Source organism: Macrosteles quadrilineatus, unplaced genomic scaffold (genome assembly GCF_028750875.1).
Source record: "Macrosteles quadrilineatus isolate MER2022 unplaced genomic scaffold, UCM_ALF_1.0 Scaffold_2__2_contigs__length_208266976, whole genome shotgun sequence".
NCBI classification, from domain to species: domain Eukaryota; kingdom Metazoa; phylum Arthropoda; class Insecta; order Hemiptera; family Cicadellidae; genus Macrosteles; species Macrosteles quadrilineatus.
In genome coordinates this window covers 13,937,593-13,963,981 of record NW_026542595.1, presented here as the reverse complement: position 1 = coordinate 13,963,981, position 26,389 = coordinate 13,937,593, and the positions used below count along the sequence as shown (strand labels likewise).

The 26,389-nt window shown below is 36.2% G+C and overlaps 1 protein-coding gene across 1 annotated transcript in view; it reads left to right on the top strand.

The window, feature by feature from the left end:
• LOC128983951 (uncharacterized) overlaps window positions 1-26,389 on the top strand; it is a 412,009-nt gene that overhangs the window by 163,914 nt on the left and 221,706 nt on the right. The window contains exons 39-42 of the mRNA XM_054403229.1: window positions 1,062-1,367; window positions 2,963-3,190; window positions 5,758-5,901; window positions 7,794-7,856. Coding sequence (XP_054259204.1) covers window positions 1,062-1,367; window positions 2,963-3,190; window positions 5,758-5,901; window positions 7,794-7,856 — 741 coding nt within the window. The remainder of the gene's footprint in view (window positions 1-1,061; window positions 1,368-2,962; window positions 3,191-5,757; window positions 5,902-7,793; window positions 7,857-26,389) is intronic.

Below are 26,389 nucleotides of genomic sequence, written 5' to 3'. Positions count from 1 at the left end.
ACACTACTGCTATAGCAGTAGGCCGCGTGCAGGGCTAGTGCCGCGATACTGCTATAGCAGTAGGCCGCAGCGAACGTGTTAGACAATGCTGTTAGTTGTATCTCGCTGTGACTTGTTCTCCACTGAAAGGAAGGAAAATGTGTATCATTTTAAAATCTATTGTTAAGCAATAATTACTATCTAGCATCATAAACTACTTATAACACGTATATCTTTTTCAGTTAAATCACCCTTTACGTGTTATAGTTCTTTGTAAAAATGTATATTTAGTAAAAGTTAGGTTATTTAATGAATAATTGATCAAACAAACAAATCTGCTAACAATAAAAAATGAGTAGTTGTGGTCTAAATTAACTCTTAATACTTTGAACTCAATGGATTATTAAAGATTGTTTGAACACAGAGATTTAATTATTTATACATCAAACTATATTAATAAGACACCAAATTTGAAATTTTGTCAATACAAGTCTTTGGTTGACACACGTGTGATACAGTATGATACACACAGTAATGATAAACAAATTTTGGAAAATGATTAATTCGACATGCCACTGACAAAAAATCTACCCATTCCATGATGGGTTAGCCTCTGGATTGAAAATTGCAATATAAAATGGTTTAAGTTACCTTTTGCGTCAAACGATCTACTACATCAAGGATCGTTTGACGCAAAAGGTAACTTAAACCATTTTATACTACCCATTTCATCAACTCACTCGGCTCATGCACTGTTATAGACAAGTGAACTCCCGATGACTTGTACACCAGACCAGACCTGTCTATCAAACTAGCATCACTGGCTAAACAAAAACTTAAGTGTGGTAGTTTTAAAATTGTTTCCTGACTCAAACCACATGTTTGGTGTAGATTTTAGCAGGTTTGTTGAAATATACTTATTTAGACAGTATTGTTGTAATACTCTTGTGTGTTATAAACAGACATTGGTACTCAAAGAGTTCTAACATTTTGTAATAGTGATTAATGCCACACAAACCAAACAACATATACGAGTATTTCATCAATATTTTTTGATAATATTTCAGTATCACATATTTCAGATAATTAGAGACACCAATGGCCGAAAAGAAACCCCAGAGCAAGAAATTTTAGCATTTCAAAAGCAACTTCAGAACTTGCCAGACTTTGACTCACCGGAACATCCACTAACAGGCAGCTCAGACCCGGTGAGAGCCGCAGCGGAGTTCCTTGCTAAGGGACCACACCTGCGGCCTCGGTCCCGCTCCATGCCAAGGGTAACCTACGAGAGTTCCAGATTCCTCACACTCCCAGAGGTGGCGTGGCCGACAGGGGGAGGATCATTCAGGCTACCCAGGGGTCGCAGTGCAGGTGCACTTGGCTTTCAGGTCCGTAATACAACTGTAGATATTTACAACTACAATACCCCAACGAAAATCAGTAAAAGTAGAAGTGTTTGGGGATAACTTCATACAATATAACAGAATCACAAAATCACAGATGGGTGAAGGGCTTGATTTGATGCAATAATAAATTTTACAACCGGAAAACCTTTTAAAAAAAAAACCCTTGTTTAGTTGATGTATTGTATTGTTGTTTATAATTGTTCTGATTCTCAAGTTTGGTTTAAATAATATGTTTCTCATTTGTTTTATAGTTTCTGATAGCTTCTGTTCTTCCGGTACAGTACCTCAATTTCTAGAAGTCATGAAAGTCCCTACTTATATGTAAAATAACTGTTAACCCCCAGGATCTAATTCAGAGGAGAAACTATCTGTCCCTGCTATTTATTTACTTCTTTTAAAGTGTAAAACTTGCCAATAGTAATCAGATTGTATCCTCCTTGCAAATCTCTATTGTTGATGATTTGTTTATTGGAAGATTTAGGACACTGAATTATAACCAAACTTCTGTTGAGTTTTATGTCCCCATAACACCTAATTAAGAGATCAAACTAACCAAATACAATAGTAATTCTATTACCATATAAAAAAAAAACATGGAACAAGGAAACACATGCTAAGAACTCATGGTGTAACATATTAAACACGTTTGATTGGACAAATTTTTCCTGGTTTTGAAAGCTTTTCAAAAGCCCTACAATTCCCGTCCTAGACAGAGATACATACAGAAATTGGCCTATGTATTGGTGATTGGTGTTTTAAGAAAGCACATGTACTAGGCCTATATCCACAGACGTTACATGAACCAAATTCGTATTTCAACACCACACACCAAGCTATCCATATCCAATAAAGTGTTTTTGTTTTTATTTATTACAACATAAAACTCTGTTGAACTCAAAAAGTTAACAAAATAAAAAACCATTCAAACTATAAAAAAGGTCTAGAAAGCACTAAAACATAGCCAATCTCCTTGGCCCTATGCATTGTCACTGTCCGAAACCGTCTTTTCTAATCATCAACTATAGCTAAGCTAGTGTCTGCAAGGTTGTCTCTAGTAGTTGCTACTCAAGACGACATCATTGGAACTTTGTGATGTTCTGTTTTACTCAGTAGGTACTGGGTGTGGCCACGGGTGGCACACATCGACCACAGGTTATTTTGAGATAGTGACAGGTCGACTACTTGTGGTAAACGATTTTACTAGTAGCCTATAATTCATATCTTATTTTGTTACTAAAACCTTATAATTAATGTACGGTACTTGAGGTTATCGAATTAATACACTTAAGGTTGTAATGAAGGTACAATGAATACATTAATTTTAATTTACCCATATTTAGTTATTCATATAAACACACATTTTAGTTTTTTTTTATAAATCTGTTATTTAGTCGTACACATATTCACTTTTGACCAAAATAAAATTTGGTGGTGCACCTCAGAGCGCATGTGTTGAGGATTTAGATTTAAAACTGGAAGGTTTTTACTAAACATTTAGAGTTATAAGTAAACTAGTGTGAGTTGATGTAAAATGTGAAGTGGCTGTAACCAAGCAGGTTGTTGTTGTTATTGTACAGACGGAGCATCAAGGGCCGATGGGACCCATGGTGATCAGCAGCCCTGTAGGTACCCCTGTAGAGGAGCGTAGAGTGTCGTCTGGTAGTGCAGGAGCCCCCGCTGTGGGGGTGACAAGCCGCCGCAGCTCTCTCTCCCCCTCAGACCGCACCAACCGCCGGCGTGACAGCCCCGCCTGCATACAGCTGGAGATACCCCCATGGCACCGAGCCATTCTTAACTTTATTGAGGTAACTATAATACAAGTATTTCATGAAAAGTACATCTTCTTATATTTATTTTCCTTTCTTTGGGTTTTTTATATTAAATAAATGATAAATGATATTTATTGGCACAAAACGTACAGAGTATTACAGAGTGTATGTACAGGTGCTTCGTCATGACTAAAATTGTCCTTATACAAGTCTTCTCTTTCCTTCTTGGTTAAATACATTTAAAAATGTTTAACAAAATATAAACTAGGCCTATGTTTATAAATACTAAATAAAATTCAACAGTACCACAGGGAAAATTTTACAGTAATTGTAACCGAGTATAAAACTAAGCTTACATCAATATAACATGGTCTTAATTAAAATAAACAATATAAAAGATTTTAGTATCAAGAACAACAAGGTTTTAAAGCAGATTTTTTGTTCAGTCAATGCTATGGTAAGTGTCTGTAGGGTGTAGACTACACATACAGAGTATTACGCAGTGTTGGGAAGTAGCGCGCTACAAGTAGCGACGCTACAGTAGCGCGCTACTTTTTTTGTAGCGTTAGCTGTAGCGTCGCTACTTTTAACATTTTGTGGCTTTAGCTGTAGTTAGCTAGATTTTTAAAGTAGTTGTAGCGGAATTTTAGCTACTTTTCTCGCTACATTAACATTGTTTGAGATAGTGATTTTTACCATAACCTCAACCTTACGTGAAACAACATCTTTCAAACTGAGATTTTCAAAACAATTAGGCCTACTTTATTGGCTTCATACAGCTGGTTGCAGCCGTTTCATTCCCTATTACAACGTTGTGTGGACATGGAGGCCATTAAATGAGTGTTATCCACATTTTTAGCTCTCATTTCCTTAATTTACTACTCTATGATTACTGTCAGATAAAATAAAATCGCTAGATGCAGACGACGTTTAAACGTTACCGGTACCAGTGACAAGACAAGCTATTGAATGCTTGCAAGTGATTGACAGGGAAACTAGGGCATGTTACATGTTACTAGTAATCAATGTAGTTTCTTTGTTATATTGATAGTGTTTTAACTAGGGTTTTAATGGAAACCAACTCTAAACCTTAAAATAATGAGAAAGCTGGTCTATAAACCTTTGCTTCAGCTGTTGATTGTGGTTCATCGTCACAAGCCCTTCCTTGGTTAGATTACAAAGATTTTTCAAAGGTTTACTAAATTAACAAAGAGGAAATTACCTGATGAGATTTAAGATATGCCTAGACTACATGATAATTGTAACGAAAAAATCTCCATGTAACATGAAACTTACATAAAAAATAGCATAGTTTGCTCCTGCAAACAGCTCTTGTATTGGACTATTCCTAGGCTATGCTATGGTTTAAGACGAATAGGCCTACCAAGTTCAATTATTAGGAATATATCTGTTTAGTCCTTACAAGAACAAAACTACTATAGCCAACTTGTTACATAGCCAAATAGGCCTACATGTTATTTTTACTTTACAAATTTCAACATGTTTAAATTAAAAGCCGATTTCAGGATAAATTGCTGAATACTGTTTTCTGTACCAACTAGGTTGAAGCTCAATTTGCCCTATGCATAATGACAATAAAGGACGATTTCTTGACATTGAAAAGTGTTATTCATAGAACAAGTAACTTATCACTATGGTCAAAAGTTATAGCAATGTTGTTTTTAACAATAAAGGCAATAAACTGTTGTTAAATTGTTGTAAGAAAGGCAATAAACTCCAATTTCAATAGGCTAGGCTCTGTAACACAAAAAAGTATTTTTAAATAATCGTTTTACAGTTTAAGTGGTCTTAATTGTTGATACAAGACATCTATATTAAAGAAATAAAATGAGCTTTTAAAATATAGTTTGGTTGTATGTCCTTTAAACTTAATGAAATTTACATATAAGATGCTTAAAAATAATGCAATATTTAAAAATAAGTACTAAATATGATGGGACACCCAACTATTTGATGCTGTTGTTGTAATGTTAGGTTTATAATGCCAACAAATTAAATAAAATCTAGGAATAATTTGTTTTCCAAGTAATGTTAGATACAATACTGACATTTCTTGTTTAAATGTTTGTTCAATAAAAATGTTGTTGCAATTAATTTTACATTTACCTAATGTGCGTGGAATAAAAAGGAACGTCTTTGGGAAAGTAGCTAAAATTGTAGCTGTAGCTACATTTCATTGTAGCTGTAGTTGTAGCTAGCTACTTTTTCGGAACTGTAGCTGTAGCTGTAGCTAAGCTACTTTTTTGGAAATGTAGCAGTAGTTGTAGCTAGCTACATTTTAAAAGTAGCTTCCCCAACACTGGTATTACGGCTTGGAGGAAATCTGTTAACACATTCACTACCTGGTGTCATTAGACTATATACAGAGGAGTGTGATGATTCTTACATTATACTACTACAGGGTTGATTTTTCTGTAAAGGTAGGTTGAAAAGTGCACGTATGTATTTATTTGAAAATACTCTTGTATGTTTATAGTGCCTCTTATTTCCTCAAATGAGTGTGTTTGAGTTCCCTATATAGCACCAGTAAACTAATGTATACACTGTACTCTAAACACCTAATATGTGTGTGTTGTCTGTAGGAATGGTTGAGAGTGTCTCGTGTGGAGATAGATCGCAACCCTATTCTGTGCCGAGAGTTGAGAGACTTCATGACCAAAGTGTCCACCTGTGGCCAGCCGTACCAACAGTGGTGTGCTGAGCTCAGGCAGGAGTTCCCATCATTGGTGAGTATACAAATAGAACAGTTAAATAGAACTGCATTCTAGTTTGATTTTACTACATGCACCAAGCAATATGAAGTATATAGTAGAACCTCTTTAATCCGAACCCCCGTAATCCAAACGCCTCATTGAACTGTACTCCATACACAGTACAGTAGTTCTTTATTGTATAGGTACGCACAGTAATTGTTCCTATTGTAATGTACAGTACTGTTTATTCACTATGTTTACTACTGTTTTAGATAAACACTGCATTTTACTTTATAAAGCATTTTTTCACTTTTCCTGTCACAATTTAGAGCCAATTTATTCAGTGTTTTATCTATTGTTATGTAAAAACAACAATATGTTCTGTAATCCGAACTATTCAATGATCCGTACTACCCCCGGTCCCAATTAGCTTGGATTAAAGATGTTCTACTCTAGCTCTTGTTTCTCTACTAGGTGCAAATCAACTCATAACACTGATTAAAAAGTTTCTAAATAGTGAATGAACTAGGGCCTATGTAAAAAAGGATAATATATAGTAAAGTATACATCAAATATTTGAGCTTTGGATTGTTTTGTTTTACCATGTGTTTTGATAAATGGGTAAGCAACCAGTAAATAAATGTCACAAAAAAGTATAAATAATAATGGTGATGGAAGTATAGAAGACTTGCTTTATCTTGATGGAAGCTCATTGGGGACCTTAATTTAATTTACTTTACTGATAACCTAATGATCTATATATCTAATTCCGTAAGCCAAAAATTTTACAATGAAATTGTGAGCTAACGGGAGGCAGTAGAAAGATGGGAGAGGTCTCATTTTAAAGGTCTAGGGATGAAATTTTGGGGAAAATTATTAATTTTATCCTAATCATGCACCAAAAGGTTGTTACTGAATAAAATAATTCACATTTAAATAGCATGGGAATCTAGGTCATGTTTGCTTTGTTTACTTGAAAACATGTGGTTTATCTTTATTTAAAGCATATGGTAATGTGTACTGTAATATGTATCTGGATTAGTTATTTGAGTACGATTGGTTGTGCTAGGTATGTCTGAAAAAGTGTAAAGTTAGAAGTAATTACTAGAGTAGGCAAAGGGAACATATTTTTCATGCCAAAAATAAAACTAAGATCTACAGATCCTAATATGCCGTTTAAGTTTACAAGGATTCAATTCCCATTGCGATTAGCTTTTGCTAAAGCGCAAGGACAAACCTTCACAAAAGTTGGCATTTATTTGAAGGAAAAAAACCAGTGTATACCCATGGTCAACTTTATGTTGCTTTTAGCCGGGGAAAGCGGCCAGATGATGTTAAAATAGTACTAGCCTATAACCAAATAAAGACCAAGGAATCGACCAAAATAAATACCATACAACAAATGTTGTTTGCAGCGAGATTTTGTTATAGAATTGGCATTTTACAATTTGGAGGATGACATTATCTGTATGTGTTTTATCTAAGTGAATTTGTCTATATTTAAAGAAATGTATACGGTATTATATTTAATTAATAGTAATGAAGATCGTTATTTAAAATGTCCCTTAGTTGTATTATGATCAGAAAGTTTGTATTATAAACATGAACAGTAATAAACAGTCCTTTTGAATTATTATTTCAAACAGAGCAGACATCAAAATGCATTATGCAGTTATGTAATAACTATTATACTTATTATAATAAACGAAAATGTTAAACGATAATTAAAGGCAGGGTAACCCATGAGAGGAATAATTTGTACAAAATAATTACTAGAATATATATATTGGGGCTATTGCCCCTACTAGCCACTAGTTTTAATTTAATAGTACAAACTAATTTATAATTGACTATGTATGATTCGTGAGAAATGCAATAAAGTAATAAGGTATTTGAAATTAATAATTTTTATTTGTTTTTTTTAGGGCAAAGACCCAGACATTGAAAGCGGAGATGACCTGGAAGAAACTGACCGTGAATATTGCCAGGTAAGACTTTGATTTCATTTAGACCTCTAAAACAAGTAAATTCAAAGCGATATATTAGAGTTGCATATATCAAATGCAATGCAGTTGTGGAAGAGTGGGGTACACATGTCTGTTAGTTTTTATTTTAAATATATATATTTTTTTTTTAAGAGGTTGGTGGCCTCTTTTAACCTTGCATTTGCCCGTCCACATAGACTAACCGCCCGTGCGTGGAACGTTTACAGCAAAGCAAGGATTGAGCCGTTACAGTACAAAGGTGAACTGTACTGATAAATTTTAGTGGCAGTGACCAGAATCCGAACCCACGACATTGCTGCCTTGGGCCCGAAGTCCACGACACTACCGACTGAGCCACCGACTCACTAAACTCACTGCTGTTTTATTAGCAGTGATGCCCAGGGGGGGGGGGGGAAAGTGATGCACTTGTACAGTAGTCGCAGCCAGTCTGGGCGTGCCGCCACGCTATGGCGGGGGGTGTAGAGGGGAGTGTTTATTGCTCATTTCCAAAAACATCTGGCCCACACGGCTCTCTGGGACTGTTCAGTGCCTCAGCGCTGTCTTTATGGCTTTGGCGTGGGGGATGGTTAGTACACAAGGACTAGGCGCCTAGACTAGCTGCGACTACTGTACTACTGGGATTTTGGGGGGGGGGGGCAACTCTTTGACATATTGTCATTGATAAGTTGTTAAGTTTTTTTGTAAGTAGCCATAAATAAACATTTTAAACTCATACTCCCTACTAACACTTTACAACTCGATTTTGGTTATTCATGATTAACAGTTGTTTGTCACAAAAATATCATTTCTCTGCAACCGCAGGGGGATTTCAAGACGTTGCGGTGATCTTGAGAGGCAATGATGATGACTTTACAACTGAGGGGGATTTTCAAGATATTTCCACGACCACAGGAGGCAATGGTGAAATGTTCACGAACAGGGAGGGAATGTAAAGATCAATTTGACCAAGGTTGAATGTGAGATACATGCAGCTCATGCATGACCTTTGTGGGAAATTTTTTTTAAATTCCAAACATTTTATAAGAACTGTACATTAAACAAAAATATCGTTGATAATATAGTTGGTCTGCTGCAATCATGGGAGTCCATAAAAATGTTGCGATCACGGGAGGTGATGACAATATCTTCGCTGTCATAGGAGTGGGAGATGCTCTTAATTTTGCCTCGATTACAGGACATGTTGCAGCTTTTGCTGCAATATAGCAAGAGATGATCTAGATAGGGCCGCGATGATAATGTATCATTGTCATTACGATGACAGTATGATGTGGGCATATATTTGACCATAGTCTTAATCTCTCCTATTTTATTTTCCTATCTACTCAGTCCCTCAGTGGCTACCTGGTCTTACGTTTGTCTTTGTGGCTATTTCATAATTTCTCCGCTAGGTGAAGAGACCTTCACATCTTCACAAGTTCTCTTTAATGAGCATGATCATTTCATCAATTCAAAATTGCCCAAATATTGTCACAATTTCACCTTCCCAATAGTTTTATATTTGAAAACGAATGTTCCTTTCAACCTTTTATGTTGAGAGTTAGTTTTGTATTTTTTTTTTAATTTTGTAAATCCTAAGATTTCAATTTAAAGTTTGGTTACTGTGTGGTAAGGTGTTGGCCAAGTGAGTGAAGGGTAAGGGATGTGAAGGGGTGGTAAGAAATTGTGGGGATTTGCGATACTGACCTTGGGGGATGGATACGTCTTGTTTATTTAAGCATGTATTTTTACTAGGTTTTTGTATCTTATCTTTGTACTCATTTAGGATTTTCTGAATTTTTTTAAGGGAGAACAATCTACATTAAAATTAAATTATGATCTCATTACTATCTATATATGTTATTTTATTGTTAGACAGCAATTTAGATTGTTCAATGATGAATGAAAGTAGGGTTAGATTGTCATCAGAATCAAACAAGCAACATTCATATTTGAAGGTTAACACAATAATTTTACTACCCAGCCAAAATGTACCAACCTGTGCAAATTGGTTGGCTGGATCTCCCCAATGTGAGAAACATGGTTTTTGTTTTAACCATAGCTGCCTGCATTTACTTTTGTTTGCATCAGAGAGTTATTTTAAAATTGTCCCGCTGTTCCTTGAGATATGCAGACTGTGCAGAGGGTTCCCTCCCCTTAACTTTTAAAACCTATAGACAAATTGATCTGGAAACCTTGATAAGCCCAATATAGAGTGTAAGACTCACAGCTTTGTTTCGTATATGGAAGTTACTGTATCAGTAAATCACTCATTAGGTACAAACATTTTCATCATTGCCATATTTTACTACCTTAATGACATAATTTACCTGTCAAGTGTGAGCTGGTCTAGGGGTTGAGCTCTGGGCTTCAGTCCCCAAGGTCAGGGTGTGAGCTGGACTAGGGGTGGAGCACTGGGCTTCAGTCCCCAAGGTCCCGTACGCTTATCACCAATGGCTATAGCAATGTATGTAATAATGCTGCGACCCACTAGGCCTAGTCTGAGGCCATCTGTAAAATGGTCCGCGACAAGAACTTAGTAGTCAGAACCGCGACAAGAGTCAGAGTAGGCCTATAGCAGACTAACCATAAAAGTAGTGATATGTCCAGCAAGCCAGCCTCAGGCACATGCAAAAGGTGTGTGCGGCTGCACAGAGGGCCCCATGGTTTTTGCAAAGCATAAAGATATTGTATAAAGTCAGTGAATTTGACTACTTTTTTGATAATAGGGGCCCCGCTCCGAATGTTTGCACTGGGCACTGCACTGCGCAATGCCGGCTCTGGAAGCACTTTGGACTATTAATTGCAATAAAGCTGTATTTTAAACTATTGCTTTACTTAAGGAGATACCTATTAGGTACATTTTTTATTTTTGGATTAAGCGACAATTTTCATGAAAGGGAAACAAGTATTTGATGTTGTGTAAAAATAATAACTAGGGTTGCTTTCAGAGAGGTGAAAGCCAGTTGAGCGGAAAAGACGTGATTTGATATTTGTATAAGTACTAAATGTAAAAAAGTCAATAGATGTACTAATGCTGGTTTTATTGATTAAAATTATAATCATTCAAATTTGTTTTACTACATCTTGTTATTCAGATACCTCTTCAAAAAGTGCATTATGCTAGTTTTGACCAGGAAAATATTACAGTAGTTGGAATCTGATTTCAACATCCAAAAAGGGCATTAAAGTATAAAAAAGAGAAAGGAAATTTAACATTCAAATTCAACTGTAGCCTTTAACAAAAACATTGGGCTTCAACCAACTATTCCAAAAGATAAAAATAATATGGTGCAACACAAATAAACAACCCGATCACCTTTAAAACCTACACTTTACCTTCCTAATCTAACCATACTTCAAAACACTTAATGTAGTCACGAATACTCATAAACCCCGACCTACCTTCCCCACATGCCTAAATTAGATCAGTGTTCAATCTGCGTTTTATTAATAAGTGTAATAACTTACTGCACCGTGGATGTAATTAAACATAATAACCTGTGAGGTATTATCGGATTAAATATCGATTTCGATGCGGTTCGATATATCGCTCCTGTATCGATATATTAAATCCTGATTTCTAAAATTAACTGTTTCTAATCAGCTGGCAACACAATATAGGTTCCCAAGAAAGTAGTCACTGGTTCCACTTATGGTTCTCTTGTTTACATTTTTCTTGTAAACAAAAAACTGTCATATGGCTACTTTAGTCCCATAAGCCTAATGTTAAAATTTGGAAATTTTAAGTTCGTTTTAAATTGCATTAGCATTATCTAATTGAAATTTGTTTGTTTAAAAACCATCTCACTATTAGTCTAAGTAATTTTGTTAAGTTTGGCTGAAATGTGTCCAGCCGTTATTGAGTGATGTTTCTCTATTTGTTGCATTGAAGTTGATCCCAAAGAGCTTCGCTCGCTTCGCTCGCTCCGCTCAACTAAATGCAAGAAACTGTACCAACTCCTAATATTTAATTAAAAGTGTAAACAGCTATAAGTTGTTCTTATCAAAGTTTAGGTATTAGTCTTTACTACACCTTTAGTTTATGTGGAGGCTCCCTATTTTTTTTTTTTTTTTTTTACCTAACCCGCCATGTTAAACTTCCCTTTCCCAAGCGTGATGTATACAACTTCGTTACTTCTCGAGTGATGTAAAGTTGAAAAAAACTCACTCAGTGATGTAATGAAACCCATTTAAATAACATTGAGTGCTTAACTTAAAAAATATACCTCTATGGAGCCAACGACGTTCAACTCTCTAGAAATCAGCTGTGCGCTTGAATATTATTGTTATGTTTTGAAGAATTTTTCTAACCTAGCTTTTGTTTGTAAATGAACGTTACTGTTAGACGATGAGTGAAATGGATAATGAAAAATATTGTTCGTAACCTCCTGTATATTGTCGGGCCAGGTGGCCTTGGGCCAGGTAAAATCTTGTACGTTACACGTTACGCAAAAGCGTGTTTACATCAGTTTGGTAAATTATGTGAACAACATTCACCTGCGTGATGTAAAAACGCTCTTACTACACTTGTAAGGTAAATAGCTATTATTTCATTAGTGAAACAGTGTAAGGCTCTAAAGAACTTTTTTGTTTTCTGACTCATCCCTATTGCAATAACTATAAGGGATTAGCTATTTTAATAATTAATTTCATTATCAAAAATTAAAAACAATGTTACAAAAAGTGAAGATAAATTTTACCTCATCTAGACAAACTTTGATTACCTCTGTTGTAGTTTGCATTTCAAGTGAAGGCGGAAGCTCCTTACAAGAATATTTAAGAGGATGGTGACCAAATTAAAATAATATGAATATTAATGCTAATTATAATTAATACGTCAAGTTTGATAATGGTTTTATTATTTCAGCTAAAGTTTTTCAAAAATGTGTCTCGTGCCTGCTCCATCTCTATCTCTCTGTTTTTCTCTCTTCTACTGGAAAATTTAATACACTGTTTAATCCATTAATCGATTATCAAATAAAATAATAACGTCCACTGATTGTAATAAAAATGATAACGTACACAAACTTTGTAGTCATTTATCTAAATATTTAATTTTGTATTACGTGCCTTATAAAAACACACTGTTTTGTGTTGTTTGATTGGAATACTGAAGTGAGCAGTGAGGCAAAAGTAAAATGTGTTGTCTGATAGTGATAAGTCAATGTTAAATTCCCCCATGAGTATAAGATTCAAATGCTTTCCTTTTATTAGCAAATTTCCCATATAGGAAATAAGATATTACCGTAGGTCTCATGGTAAGACCTGGACCCGGGACCGATTAACTTTTTCGTTTTGATGTCCCCAAAGGCCAAAAATACCATCCATTTAGATTCAAATATATATATATATATAAAATATGTGTGTGTGTCTATTCATTAGCACGATAACTGGAGCAAAAATGATCCGATTTTGATGAAATTTAGTACAAACGTGTAAACCTACGTTTATTTGAATGAGTTAGCGAACTAGCATGATTGGGCCTTTGAAACAGGTGTTCATGGGGGGTTTTACGGGGTAAAAATAGGGTTTTCTGGTTTTTTACTGATTTATAATTTATTTATACTAATATATTAATTTATACTGATTTATTAGTTCCCATCTTAAGTTGGACGACAAAGAACGACCATGGCTGTCACTAAACACTTTGATTGTTGGGCCATTAACTAACATTTCTGGCTGTTTATACTTGCGACGTAGTGGAGGGGTAGTGAGGAGTGGAGGGGGTTTTGTGGGACTTTTGCGGGTGAGAGGTTTATTTGTGACTACTAGAGTCGTGAGAGGGTTGTCAGAGGTAGTATTCGGAGTCAAGGTTGACAAAGGTGAGAAACGGTTGGGTGATACAATTGTATCAGCGGGAGGTATAGGAGGGATACGCTGGACAGGAGGATGAGGTTTTCTGTCGCTTTACAATTTCCAAAGAGCCACTGTTACTTTGCCTTAATGCCAAAGGTGAAGGATTTTTAGGTTTTTTGGTGAATAGGCTCACTGACTGGGTCATTAGACACAGATAAGAGATCATTACAATACAACCTTCAGACATATAAAAATCTTTGTACCAATCACAGAAGCTGTATGTGTTTTTCTTAGAACAGTAGCAGTTTAGAACAATTTTTCCATTTACAACTACATTCAGCCCACACTCAAAACTGTTGTTTGTCTTTGGCAAAGGACAGATTTGAACTAGTCTCTACTGATTTTAAAATTATCAGTTAAACGTAAAGCATGTTGTAGATTAAAATCGTCTAGGGTGTCAAGATGGAATGCTTCTTTGCTAGCAACATTTACAAACAATAGACTCCAGTGTGTGCCATTTCCCACAACCTCAGACTCAGAAGTGGTGGTATTAAGTGTTAGACTTTCATTGTTGTTAACACAGAAAGGTTGTTGACAAGCTAATGGGAGAAATTATGTGTCAGATAGCTAGTACTGTTATTTAAACTCAGACTAACCACAGAATTCCAAGGTGAAATTGTGATATACAATAGACAATGACAGGTTGTGCAATTTAAAGTGATGTAAACATGTATTTTTGTTGTATAAAATGAACCAACAAGATTTAAAGTTACTGTTGAGTAGAGAAATATTAAACACTATAAACAGAAACAAACTGTCCCTTCCAGTTGCCAAACTCCTCTGCACATAGTCATATAATGGTTGTGTCATGTAGTACCGAAAGTATTACATCCATTCACTACATACCTGAATAACATAACAAGAAATCAATGATCATCAGGTTTGTTTTACAGTAAATGTCAATTTATTGTCCTCATTCAAAAATAATCCTCCGTAGGCTATTTTTTTTTAGTTAAGAATACAATTTTTTCTCTGAAATTGATAAAGGAAATAAACTGTTAGCACAAAATCATCAAGGCAACAAGATACCACAATGCCACAATATAATTAATATGATAAAAATATTTATAAAGAATACTTTTGTTCTTTATCTAATTTAACACCGTTAAATATTTGTCTTATTCTTGGAGGCTGTATGTCCATAAAATAGTTAAAGTACCAGCATTGACTTGTGTTAATTAAACACTGTAATAGGGAACCATTAGTTCCAAAAATTGATTGTGAATAACATTTTTAAATGCCTATCAATTAACCGATAAAATTAGAATAAGATTCCTTATCTTTCATGCCCTGCAGATTTATAAGATTTCGAAGGCAGGATCCTACTACTACAGCCGTATCTGTGATGTTTACTGTACTGTGGCTTCAAGGGTGGTATCGACATTCGGAGCGTTTTATGTCTCCATTAGGCTACATCAACTAATTGATTGGCACATAATTTTTGATTCGTGTCCCATTACTGGCGGTGCCGACCACGACCTGCTCTCTATCTCCCTCCCTCTCCCCCCCCCCCCCCTCATCATGCGGTCACCCAAGACAGGCTTGCTTGACCAACGGCTCGTGAGACACTGGCTGAATTTGGCTTTCATGGAATATGCTTTTAAGAGACTATATTATATAATTCGTTGTAGTGGTTAGAGCGTGTGACTTCAGTTCCTGAGAGGTCCCGGGTTCGAATTCCGCCAAATTGCCAAAGGATTTTATCAAGTGTATTTTATTTTATTGAGAGATAATGCCGCAACCCCTAGGTCTAGTCTGAAGTAATGTGAAAAACAATCTCGGGCTCGTGCCTAGCGTCCTAGGACAAAAACAAAATAAATAAATAAATATATATATATATATTATCATTGAATATATATACCTACAGTATATACACCTGTAGGTATATATAGTCAATGATATTATTTGTTAAGGCGCGCAGCCGGGATTCCTTAGGTATGTTGAGTATTTAGCTTTATCTGAAAAATAAATTTAAACACTATATTTGGAATGATGATTTGTTTCGATTCTTTCGTTTTGTATCTGTAAAGGTGTAGTAAAATAGAAAATATATCATCAGATTACAACGTCAGTTATTTTAATGTTTGAAATTGTATTCGGGAGAACTGTGGTACTGTACATAACGAAGACGGTCCTACAGTACTTCTTACAGTTTAATTACCCAAACAAATTTTACTTAATGTTTTTGTTTTATTGTTACCAACAATATTTCATCGCCCTTAAATTGAACAATTTGATCAATGACGGGTGAAAAATGTTAATGTAAACCTAAACCTATACTATAAATAAGCCATCTCGTTAATAGGTTTATAAATAGTGGTCATGGTTGGTTATAGAGGAACAGGTTGATGAAGTAAACACAGGCGATCATTTGTTTATTGGACATGTATCTTGGTAGCGATGTACTGTATGCGTGTGAACTGTAGCATACACGATTGGTTGTCCGTACATTAGTACCACGGTAAGATAGAACAATACATTAATTACCATAGTAATGGGATTGATAACAGTACTAATCAAAATACTACAGAATGATCATAACTGCACTTTACTCGCCTCTATTACGACTACGACATCAACATGTATAACATGTATAAACGGATTCTAGTTTTTGTTTACACGTTACAATTCATGGCAACGCAGCATTGTTTCCCACCGGACCAATTCCATTAAACAAATACTAAGATATTCAACCTTTAAAAAATTAATGTGTTCAGTTAACCGTTTGTAATGCAATGATGCTACTATGCGTAATCTATAGGCAAATGGTTAGCTTTTAAATTAAATAAATATACAGGGCGTTTCCAAATTGTCTGGACATATTTTGTGGACTTGTTCCTTGGGCTAAGACAAACATAAAATGCCATATAAGTATGGTCTAAAATGCCTGGATTTCTGTTTGTCTGTCTGTTTGTGATTTTCAAGAATTATATCTTGGACATTTTTCAAGATGGAAATTTCAAAATTTGTATTAATGTGTATTTTAGTAGGTAAAAAGAGATCACAAAGTTTATTCAATATCTCAAGCCGTCTCATTATGGCGGCCATTTAAAATCTTTGATGCTATATTTCATGAAATCCGTAAATATTAAAAAAATTGTTTATCAGATCAAAAATATAGAGAATTTAAATCCAAATCAAATTAGACCTTGTTTGTTAAAATCGGATGACAAACAACCGAGTTATCAGTGTTTTTTTCTACATTCTGTTATGCAATTTAATAGGACTAACAAATAAAAAAAAATATGGTAGTCCTATTAAAATACATAACCGAATGTAGAAGAAAACTGATAACTCGTTTGTCATCCGATTTTAACAAACAAGGTAACAATTGTAACAATGTGTGAGTGTGTGCTTCAGAATGTAGTGAAGGCCACAAAGCACATTCGCGCTATAATGACCAACTTCTATGAGTATCCCATTTCCTCTTTAATACTATCAATAACCACAATCGGCAACAATTAACGTTACACTCACATCGTTAATTATTTTTACTATCAAAATAATTACCACCTTCGTCCTTGTGTTTTGTTGTGGTCCTTGTTATGCTCGCTTGGTACAAGCACGTTTAAAGACTCCAAATCATTATTTGTGGATTTTATTTTTTTGCGTACTCAGAGGTCAATTATGTCCGTGAAGCGCTACAAAAACACACTTGATGGATAAAATATATCAGTCGGTAGTTTATTTGGTTACAACTTAAAAGTCACCTTTACTTTCAGTATTGTATTGTCTTGTTTGAAATTACATTAATAAGTCAATTACTTGACATTGATATTTGTAAAAAAAATGGTTACCCTGATTCTTCAATTTTAGTTAAGCCACTTTACCTTTAGCCAATGAAAGTGGCAGGATCATACAACAGCAGCATTGATACAATATATTACCAAGCAGACAACTATGGCCTCCCCATCAATCATTGCCGTGTAAATCAGCAGTAGTACTTGTATGTAGTACTGTATTCTATATATATAAAAGGCAAAGCCCTCACTGACTGACTGACTCACTCATCACTATTCTCCCACTTCCCACTTACCTAGGAGGCTGAAATTTGGTACACTGATTCTTTAGGCATTAAATAGGAAAACTGAGTGGTTTTTATTCTGATCGGACTCTCGGGCTCCGCCCCAGTGGCTCTGGAGTTTCCCATGTTAACCTAATGAGTACTCATATTTAAATGGAATTAATGAATCATAACAGCTGTTTCAATTAAACAAGTTGGTTCTGTTCTGTGATGTTCAATAGCATTAAAGTTACTAGGATTACCAACAGAGTGCAGCACTATTATTTTTTTAAATTTATGACAACAGCCAATTTGCAACCAAAAGGTGAGTGAGTGCAGCGAACGAACTTCAACCCGGAGGCGAGTTAGCGTAGCGAACGAGCTAACCTGAAGGCAAGTGAGCGCAGCGAACGAGCTCCAACCGTAAAGGTGAGTGAGCGTAGCGAATGAACTTCAACCAGGACGTGTGAGCGCAGCGAACGAGCTCCAACCTAAAGGTGAGTGAGCGTAGCGAACGAACTTCAACCAGGACGTGATTGAGCCATGCGAACGAGCTCACATATGAAGTTAAACGGGGCAAAGCCCGCGGGTACAGCTAGAACTGTATACATTCCAAAGAAAGATGTGACACACACATTTCCATAGTTTAAATAAAGCCCCATCAACACCCGTTCAAGTAAATAAACAGTCACCTGTTAATTGCATCGATCAGCTGTTTAATTATTTAAATAATGTACACTTTGGAAGCATGTAAGGAGGAGCTCTTAGGAAACTGGCCTGTGGGGAAGAGTCCTCAAGAGATTCGTTCATAACTATAATTTTCAGCAAATATTATTACTCTCAGCTTCATTTTGGTGTGCCTTGCCTATACTTTTGTTTGATAAAAGGCCTTAAAAGATGAACACAAATGTTGCCATAAATTTGACCTTATTTCTTTAATAATATTTAATAATAATATTGCATGCTTGTATGTAATACATTTTCACTGTCCTTAGTTTGTTATGAGCTTCGTTACAAGAGCTGCATTTTGACTAATAAAGTTACAAATTAATATGTTAGGACTATTAGGAAGGCAATCGCTATTCTAGTGTTTCCAAACAAAGCCTAGGAATGTTGGAACAAACAAAGATGCCGAAAGCCATTCGTTTATCGAGGAGGTGGAGACAGGAGCTGAAAACGGAAGCGATACAAGTGTTGTAGTTGTAGATAGTAACTGTAGACAATAGACAGAGACAGAGGGCGTCGGGCACACTTAGGTTGAGTGATATATTGTTCTGTTGTGACTTTGTACTTCTGCTCTGTAGGTAGTTCTTGATATATATCACTCTTCTTTAGGTAATCCTTGCATTTAGGTAGGCCTTGCATTAAGGTATTATTGATATTTATCACATCTCTGTGGGTAGTCTTGCTATCGTATAACCTAATGTATGTTAGGTTATATACATCGATGGTCTGTGCGGCTCATCATTCGTTTGTAGGTAGTCCTTAACTATTCCTATGTATATAGTCCCTGCTGCCATTGAGTATATCCCACTGTAGGTAGCCCTTGATATTTATCACTCCTCTGCAGGTAGTCCTTGCTAATTCTCATCCCACTGTAGGTAGTCGTTGATATTTATCACCCCTCTGTAGGTAGTCCTTGCTACTTATCACTCCTCTGTATGTAGTCCTCGCTACTTATCACTCCTCTGTAGGTAGTCCCTGCTACTTATCACCCCTCTGTATGTAGTCCTTGCTACTTATCACTCCTCTGCAGGTAGTCCCTGCTACTTATCACCCCTCTGTAGGTAGTCCTTGCTACTTATCACTCCTCTGTAGGTAGTCCCTGCTACTCATCGCTCGACTATAAGAAGTCATTGATACTTATCACTCCTCTGTAGGTAGTCCCTGCTAATTATCATCCCACTGTAGGTACCCTTTGTTATTTATTACTCCTCTTTAGGTAGTCCTTTCGAATCGTCTTTCCTCGTTAGGTAGGTCTTGTTTGTGTTATTCCTTATTATGTATGACTTGTTGATAGTCTTTGCTACGTATTGTACTGTTGTTTGTGACTGTAAAGGCTGTGTCACACTAGGCTACTTTACTAGCCGCTAGCGAAATAGCGGCTACTCTAGCCAATCTGACATAGGCAGTAGCGGCTGGTAGGAGTAGCGCGCTAGTCTCATTTCACTAGCGTCGAGAATTGAACATGTCCAATTTTCCGAGCTACTAACTAGCGGCTAGTGAGTGACGTGATTGACTAGCGGCTACCGAGTAGCCGGTGTGACATGTGTACTAGCGTAGTAGCGGCTAGTGGCTGTGCATGTTTGGGTTTGGTTTGTTGTGGAAAAGTTGGTTTCAATTAAAATTTGTGAAAAATGAGTGAAGTGAAGTGGTCCGGTGGGGACATAATTAACTTTTTAAACATTAATCGGAAATATCAATGCCTTAGGGATATTACGAGCCCTGATTATTTAAAGCGGGAAGTAAAAAGACAGGCATTTGCACAACTGATGCAGGAATTAGGAATTATCTGCGAGAAGATGTTGATGTTTCTGGTTCTGAAGTCGAGCAAACATCAAAGGTAGAAGGGAATAAAACACTAAGTGTTGGCTTGCCGTCTAAAAGAGCCTGTACCAGCCCTGCTCCTCGTCCAACTAAAACTGTCAAATCAAACTATACCACAAAATATCCATCTCGGTTCGAGTCTGCACTAAATAAATTGAAAGGGATTGCAGATATTGCTTCTGAAGGTATGCAGGTGAAACCACCAGGTGAGGATCAATACGAAAATTTTGCTAAACTAATAGGAAAACAGCTGCGTGAGTTGTCCCTGCGCAGTTTCATATTATTGCAGCAAAGATTTCAAGAAATTATAGCCCAGGAGCGCTTGTCACAGATTGACCAAATCCAACCGCTACCTCCTTCAATCCCCTCGAACACTATAGTGGCTTCAGTAGTGGTGATCCTAATTTGTACAATCAACGCCCAGAACACTTGAATACTGAGGGGCTTGACATTGTTCAACAAGCGCTTGTAAATATTGGCGACTAGTGATAGATAACATTTGAGATGACAATACATACAATAAAGTGTAGCATTTATATATTTTAAACCATGTTATAAAAACCATGTACAGGTAACTTTGATTTTGTTTGTCATTTGTTTTGTAAATTCTTGTGGAGAGATGTTTTATGCAGTAAAATTTATTTTTGATTTAAAATTTCTTTTTTAAAAGCCTTATTGTTACTCAGTAATATAGATTAATTTGAGAGGGATAAACTACATGTACGAAAGTTAAATGCACCTGTCAACAACCTGTTTCCAATGAATGAGATACCATACACATACCTGTATAAATTGTTCCATGACTTCATAAATAGCTTTAAGCACTTCCGGTAGAAATGTAGATATTGTATTGTGTGGCACTCTGAAAAGATACTGAAGGGATTTTAAGCTGTCACCAGTTGCAAGATATCTTAAAGTTATTTCCAATTTCGTTCGACATGTTATTGCCACCCTCATTTTTGTATCTTGTTTTTGAATTAAAGGAGTTACCAAGGTTAGCAGCTCATCAAACCTTTTTACGGACATTCTCATAATATTGTGGTACGATTTCGGGTCCTCAACAGCTAGTTCTCTAATAAGTGTTCCTGATGCACCCAGCCTGTCTCTTCTCTTAATCCACTCTCTTACCCAGGAGCGTTTCTTCTTGTTGCGGATATTTTCAATTAAATCAATACAAACATCACTAACGCACATCAAAATTAAACGCCGTAATTCAACCCTGCTTATACCAACAGACGACATTTTCACAGGATTGACACTGACTGGCTGAATCGCTGCTACTAGGTAGCCGCTACCGACATTTGTTGTGTGACAGCTTTTACTAGCGGCTACTTCACTAGCCGCTACTAAATAGCAGCTAGTAAGTAGCCTAGTGTGACACAGCCTTAAGCGATACATGTCTTGTAATAGTAATTGTAGACAATGGTGAGATACGGCATGCGTCAAGCACACTTAGTGAATTGATGTTATCTTGTAACTCAGTATCAAACCTTCTACGTTGGTTCGTTAGTTCTAGCTACGTAAGGTCTACATTGTTGTTGGTGAATCACCTATTGTTATTGTATTATACTATATTGATTTTAGATAATAGACGATTTTATCGGTATCTGAATAAGAGGAATAGAATATTTATAGTTTCACATGAAAAAACTCGCCCAAGATATAATAATTTTAAGCGAGATTTCTTGTTGTTACGAGTGTAAAAATAAAATAAACGGTATCAGCATTCTGACACATACTTTCTCCCATAAGTTTGTCAACAACCTTTATCATGTGTAAGCGGTAAGAGTAAATATATGGAAATGGGATTTATACAATTTTGTTCACAATTTAAAGGACTACATACTAAATTTTTATCAAAATCTTTCGGGCCATTTTTGTGAAAATCTGATTTTTCCGTTATTTTATGGGGTTTTATGGGAATATAACATAATTTACTATAACTTTTGAACCATATTTTTTACAGAAATGGGATTTGTACCACTTTGTTCAGAATATAAAGAACTATAACATACAACATTTTTATCAAAATCGTTCGGGCCGTTTTTGGGAAAATCCTATTTTTCCGTTATTTTATGAGGTTTTATGGGAAAATTCCCATTAAAAATAAAAAAAATTTAAAAATGAAAAAACTATCAAAATTTTAAGGACCATAACATACTATGTTAAAATAAAACCGGATTTTTTTCTAAAATCCTATTTTTCGTTATTTTATGGAGTTTTTATGGGAAAATAACATAATTTACCATAACTTTTGAACCGTAATTCTTACAGAAATGGTATTTGTACCATTTTGTTCAGAACTTAAAGGGCTACAACATACTACATTTTTATCAAAATCATTCGGGCCATTTTCGAGAAAATCCGATTTTTCCAGATTTTTATGGGTTTTTATGGGAAAATCCCCATTAAAAATAAAAATTTCAAAAAAATGAAAAAAACGCCTGGAGATACTATGGATTAGAACCTACATACCAAATTTCATCGAAATCGGACCACAGGTGTAGTCCCTAGCTCTGTACACATCCAGACACACAGACACACAGACACACACACACACACCCAGACATCACTTTGAAAATCACTTTTTTGGGTCCAGGGGGACCCAAAACGGATATATCCACTCAAAACTCAAAATCGAAAATTTTGACGAAAACAATACTTTCTCCATATACTATGGTATAGGGGGAGAAAGTAAAAATAGCCACATACTACTGTTGAAATCGTAGTTTTAATGCTAGAGAAAACACAATATTATATTTCTAGATAGCCTATAAGTGAGGGTTGCTTCAAGGCTTAAAATACCTCCTTCGTATTGTCGTCATTTTAATTAAAGTACCGGCAGCAGCAGTGGCGAGGTGGTTATTTGTATCAAGTATTTTTAAAATTACCCTTATAACTTTATATAATGGGTTAGGTCCCTCAACTTACCAATTCATCAGAAAAAGATTGTAAAAAATATGTGACCGCTATTCTGCGAGGATTTTCTTTTAATGGATTGATTTTACGTAAGCCTAATATGAATAATTAATTGTTCATCCATAACCAAGTATACCTAACTTGTATTTGAGGTAAACATTTTGCTTAAAACTATAGATTTGGCCAGTAAAAATAGTGTATTGTGCCAAATTCAAACTACTTTTTTTAATAAACAAACCATTCAATATATTTTATATTAACGCATTTATTTTACTATCGTGTCACAAGAAGATACAATCGATAAAAAGAGAACTGTACTTTATTGAATTAAATGCGCCATAAAATATTCTTTGCCTTCGGCTTTGTCGCTTATAAAGCATGTGAAAGCTCGCAAACACGATTTGGATGTATACAAGCAGGGTCCCAATTGCCTTTGTTTGGACAAATAACATGTTTACCTGGTTTCATCTCTGATGGAAATATTTCCCCTCAGGTTCATTTAATCCCTAATATAATTGACATGTGCAACTAGAAACAAATCGTAGTGTTAAACCTGTTTTTAAAAGTTTTATTTTGCTCAATTTTCTTTGAACGTTTAGGTTACATATTAATTTACAAATAAGATTGTTAAGATTTCAAATCATTTTGTGATCAACTATAAGAAGGCTTAGAAAAATTTTCCTATGTTTGCTAACGAAAAATGTAGGTAATCTTAAAACTTGTTATAGGACAATCAATAAATAGTTACTTAACTCTGTATTCTAAATCTAAAGTGGAAATATTTCACTGGGGAAATTCGAAATGTCTTTTTTTAACCGTCTCAGCCTATTTACATTTACTGTAGTTTGAAAACGGTTCAAAATACTAAAGCGCAGCCTATGCGTTTAGTATCAATTATATTATAGTAGTGTATATGTGTGCAATTGGTTTTATAGTCAGAGGATTGTTTGGTTATTGCAGATCAAATACGAATAGTATCGATATTGGGTTATTGAATATAAATAACTAATACCACAGAATTAATGCACGCTTCTCCCTCTTTATTTTTTGCCAATAGGTAAATCAAAACCCACGACTCACAAGAGTACATAAGGATTTACAGTCAACGATAATAGTGAACGTACTGGAGCAGGATAGTCAGATGCATGCGACGATAGTTTATACTATACTATAGTTTAAGAGACAAATTAGTCAGTTGCATATCGACTGACGAGTGTCTAAGGCCAGTGATTGTGATTGAGGACATGTGACGATTGTCTAGCAGCTAGTGACCTAGTAGTCAAGTGCAGGAGAAGATCAAACGTTTAGGGATCGGTAGCCGGATACGGCAAAGATACAGATGTCGAGTGTCTAACGTTACTAACGATTAGCAGTTATCCCACAATCAGTTACGTGTGACCGAGTACAGTCAGACAGTCAGGTGCAAGGTGCATATGACGATTGTCTAGTAGCTAGTCACCGAGTAGTCAAGTGCAGAAGATCAAACGTTTAGGGATCGGTAGCCGGATACGGCAAAGATACAGATGTCGAGTGTCTAACGTTACTAACGATTAGCAGTTATCCCACAATCAGTTACGTGTGACCGAGTACAGTCAGACAGTCAGGTGCAAGGTGCATATGACGATTGTCTAGTAGCTAGTCACCGAGTAGTCAAGTGCAGAAGATCAAACGTTTAGGGATCGGTAGCCGGATACGGCAAAGATACAGATGTCGAGTGTCTAACGTTACTAACGATTAGCAGTTATCCCACAATCAGTTACGTGTGACCGAGTACAGTCAGACAGTCAGGTGCAAGGTGCATATGACGATTGTCTAGTAGCTAGTCACCTAGTAGTCAAGTGCAGGAGAAGATCAAACGTTTAGGGATCGGTAGCCGGATACGGCAAAGATACAGATGTCGAGTGTCTAACGTTACTAACGATTAGCAGTTATCCCACAATCAGTTACGTGTGACCGAGTACAGTCAGACAGTCAGGTGCAAGGTGCATATGACGATTGTCTAGTAGCTAGTCACCGAGTAGTCAAGTGCAGAAGATCAAACGTTTAGGGATCGGTAGCCGGATACGGCAAGATACAGATGTCGAGTGTCTAACGTTACTAACGATTAGCAGTTATCCCACAATCAGTTACGTGTGACCGAGTACAGTCAGACAGTCAGGTGCAAGGTGCATATGACGATTGTCTAGTAGCTAGTCACCGAGTAGTCAAGTGCAGAAGATCAAACGTTTAGGGATCGGTAGCCGGATACGGCAAAGATACAGATGTCGAGTGTCTAACGTTACTAACGATTAGCAGTTATCCCACAATCAGTTACGTGTGACCGAGTACAGTCAGACAGTCAGGTGCAAGGTGCATATGACGATTGTCTAGTAGCTAGTCACCGAGTAGTCAAGTGCAGAAGATCAAACGTTTAGGGATCGGTAGCCGGATACGGCAAAGATACAGATGTCGAGTGTCTAACGTTACTAACGATTAGCAGTTATCCCACAATCAGTTACGTGTGACCGAGTACAGTCAGACAGTCAGGTGCAAGGTGCAGGTGACGAACTGTCTGGCTGTCTAGCTGTCAGCTGTCAGTGGTCGTGGTCGAGGTGTTTACCGCACTCATCGGTGGATCGGTCGACGTCGGCACAGTTCGTGTGTGTACGAGACGGTCGCCGGTGCTTGTGTTGTGCGGCTGCGGCTGGATAGGGGAGTAGTTCGCTGCGCTCTGTGGTTGTGCTCGTGTGCGCTGTAAAGTGAAGTGAAGTGCTGTTATGTGCTTATGTATGATGAGTCGTAGTAGGTAGCGCATGATGTCACCACTAAATTAAACTAAAGTAGCCTACTATGTTAGAGTTTTTAGCGTTTATTTGAAACAAAATTAAAAATACTTTATAACTAGTTTCAATTCCGCGCGCTAAAACGGTTTTAAAAATAATCAAGCTATTTAGTTTAGAGAAGGTATTATGATTAGGATTAGATGTGGCGTAAAACCGTATCAACATCGTGTAAAATCTTGATTTTAAAACGGTTCTTTAAACTATGAAGTATACAATTTATTGTAGCTGCACAAATTAGTTCTTTATTTTTAATAGGCAACATCAGTTCAATAATCCAACCCAAACAGCGTGACTCGTGTCTCACAGTTTTAAAAATATTTAGAAAGACAAAATGCAAAACAATAAGAGCGAAAATGGGATTCAATAAGTTTGAGTCACCTTATGTCTGT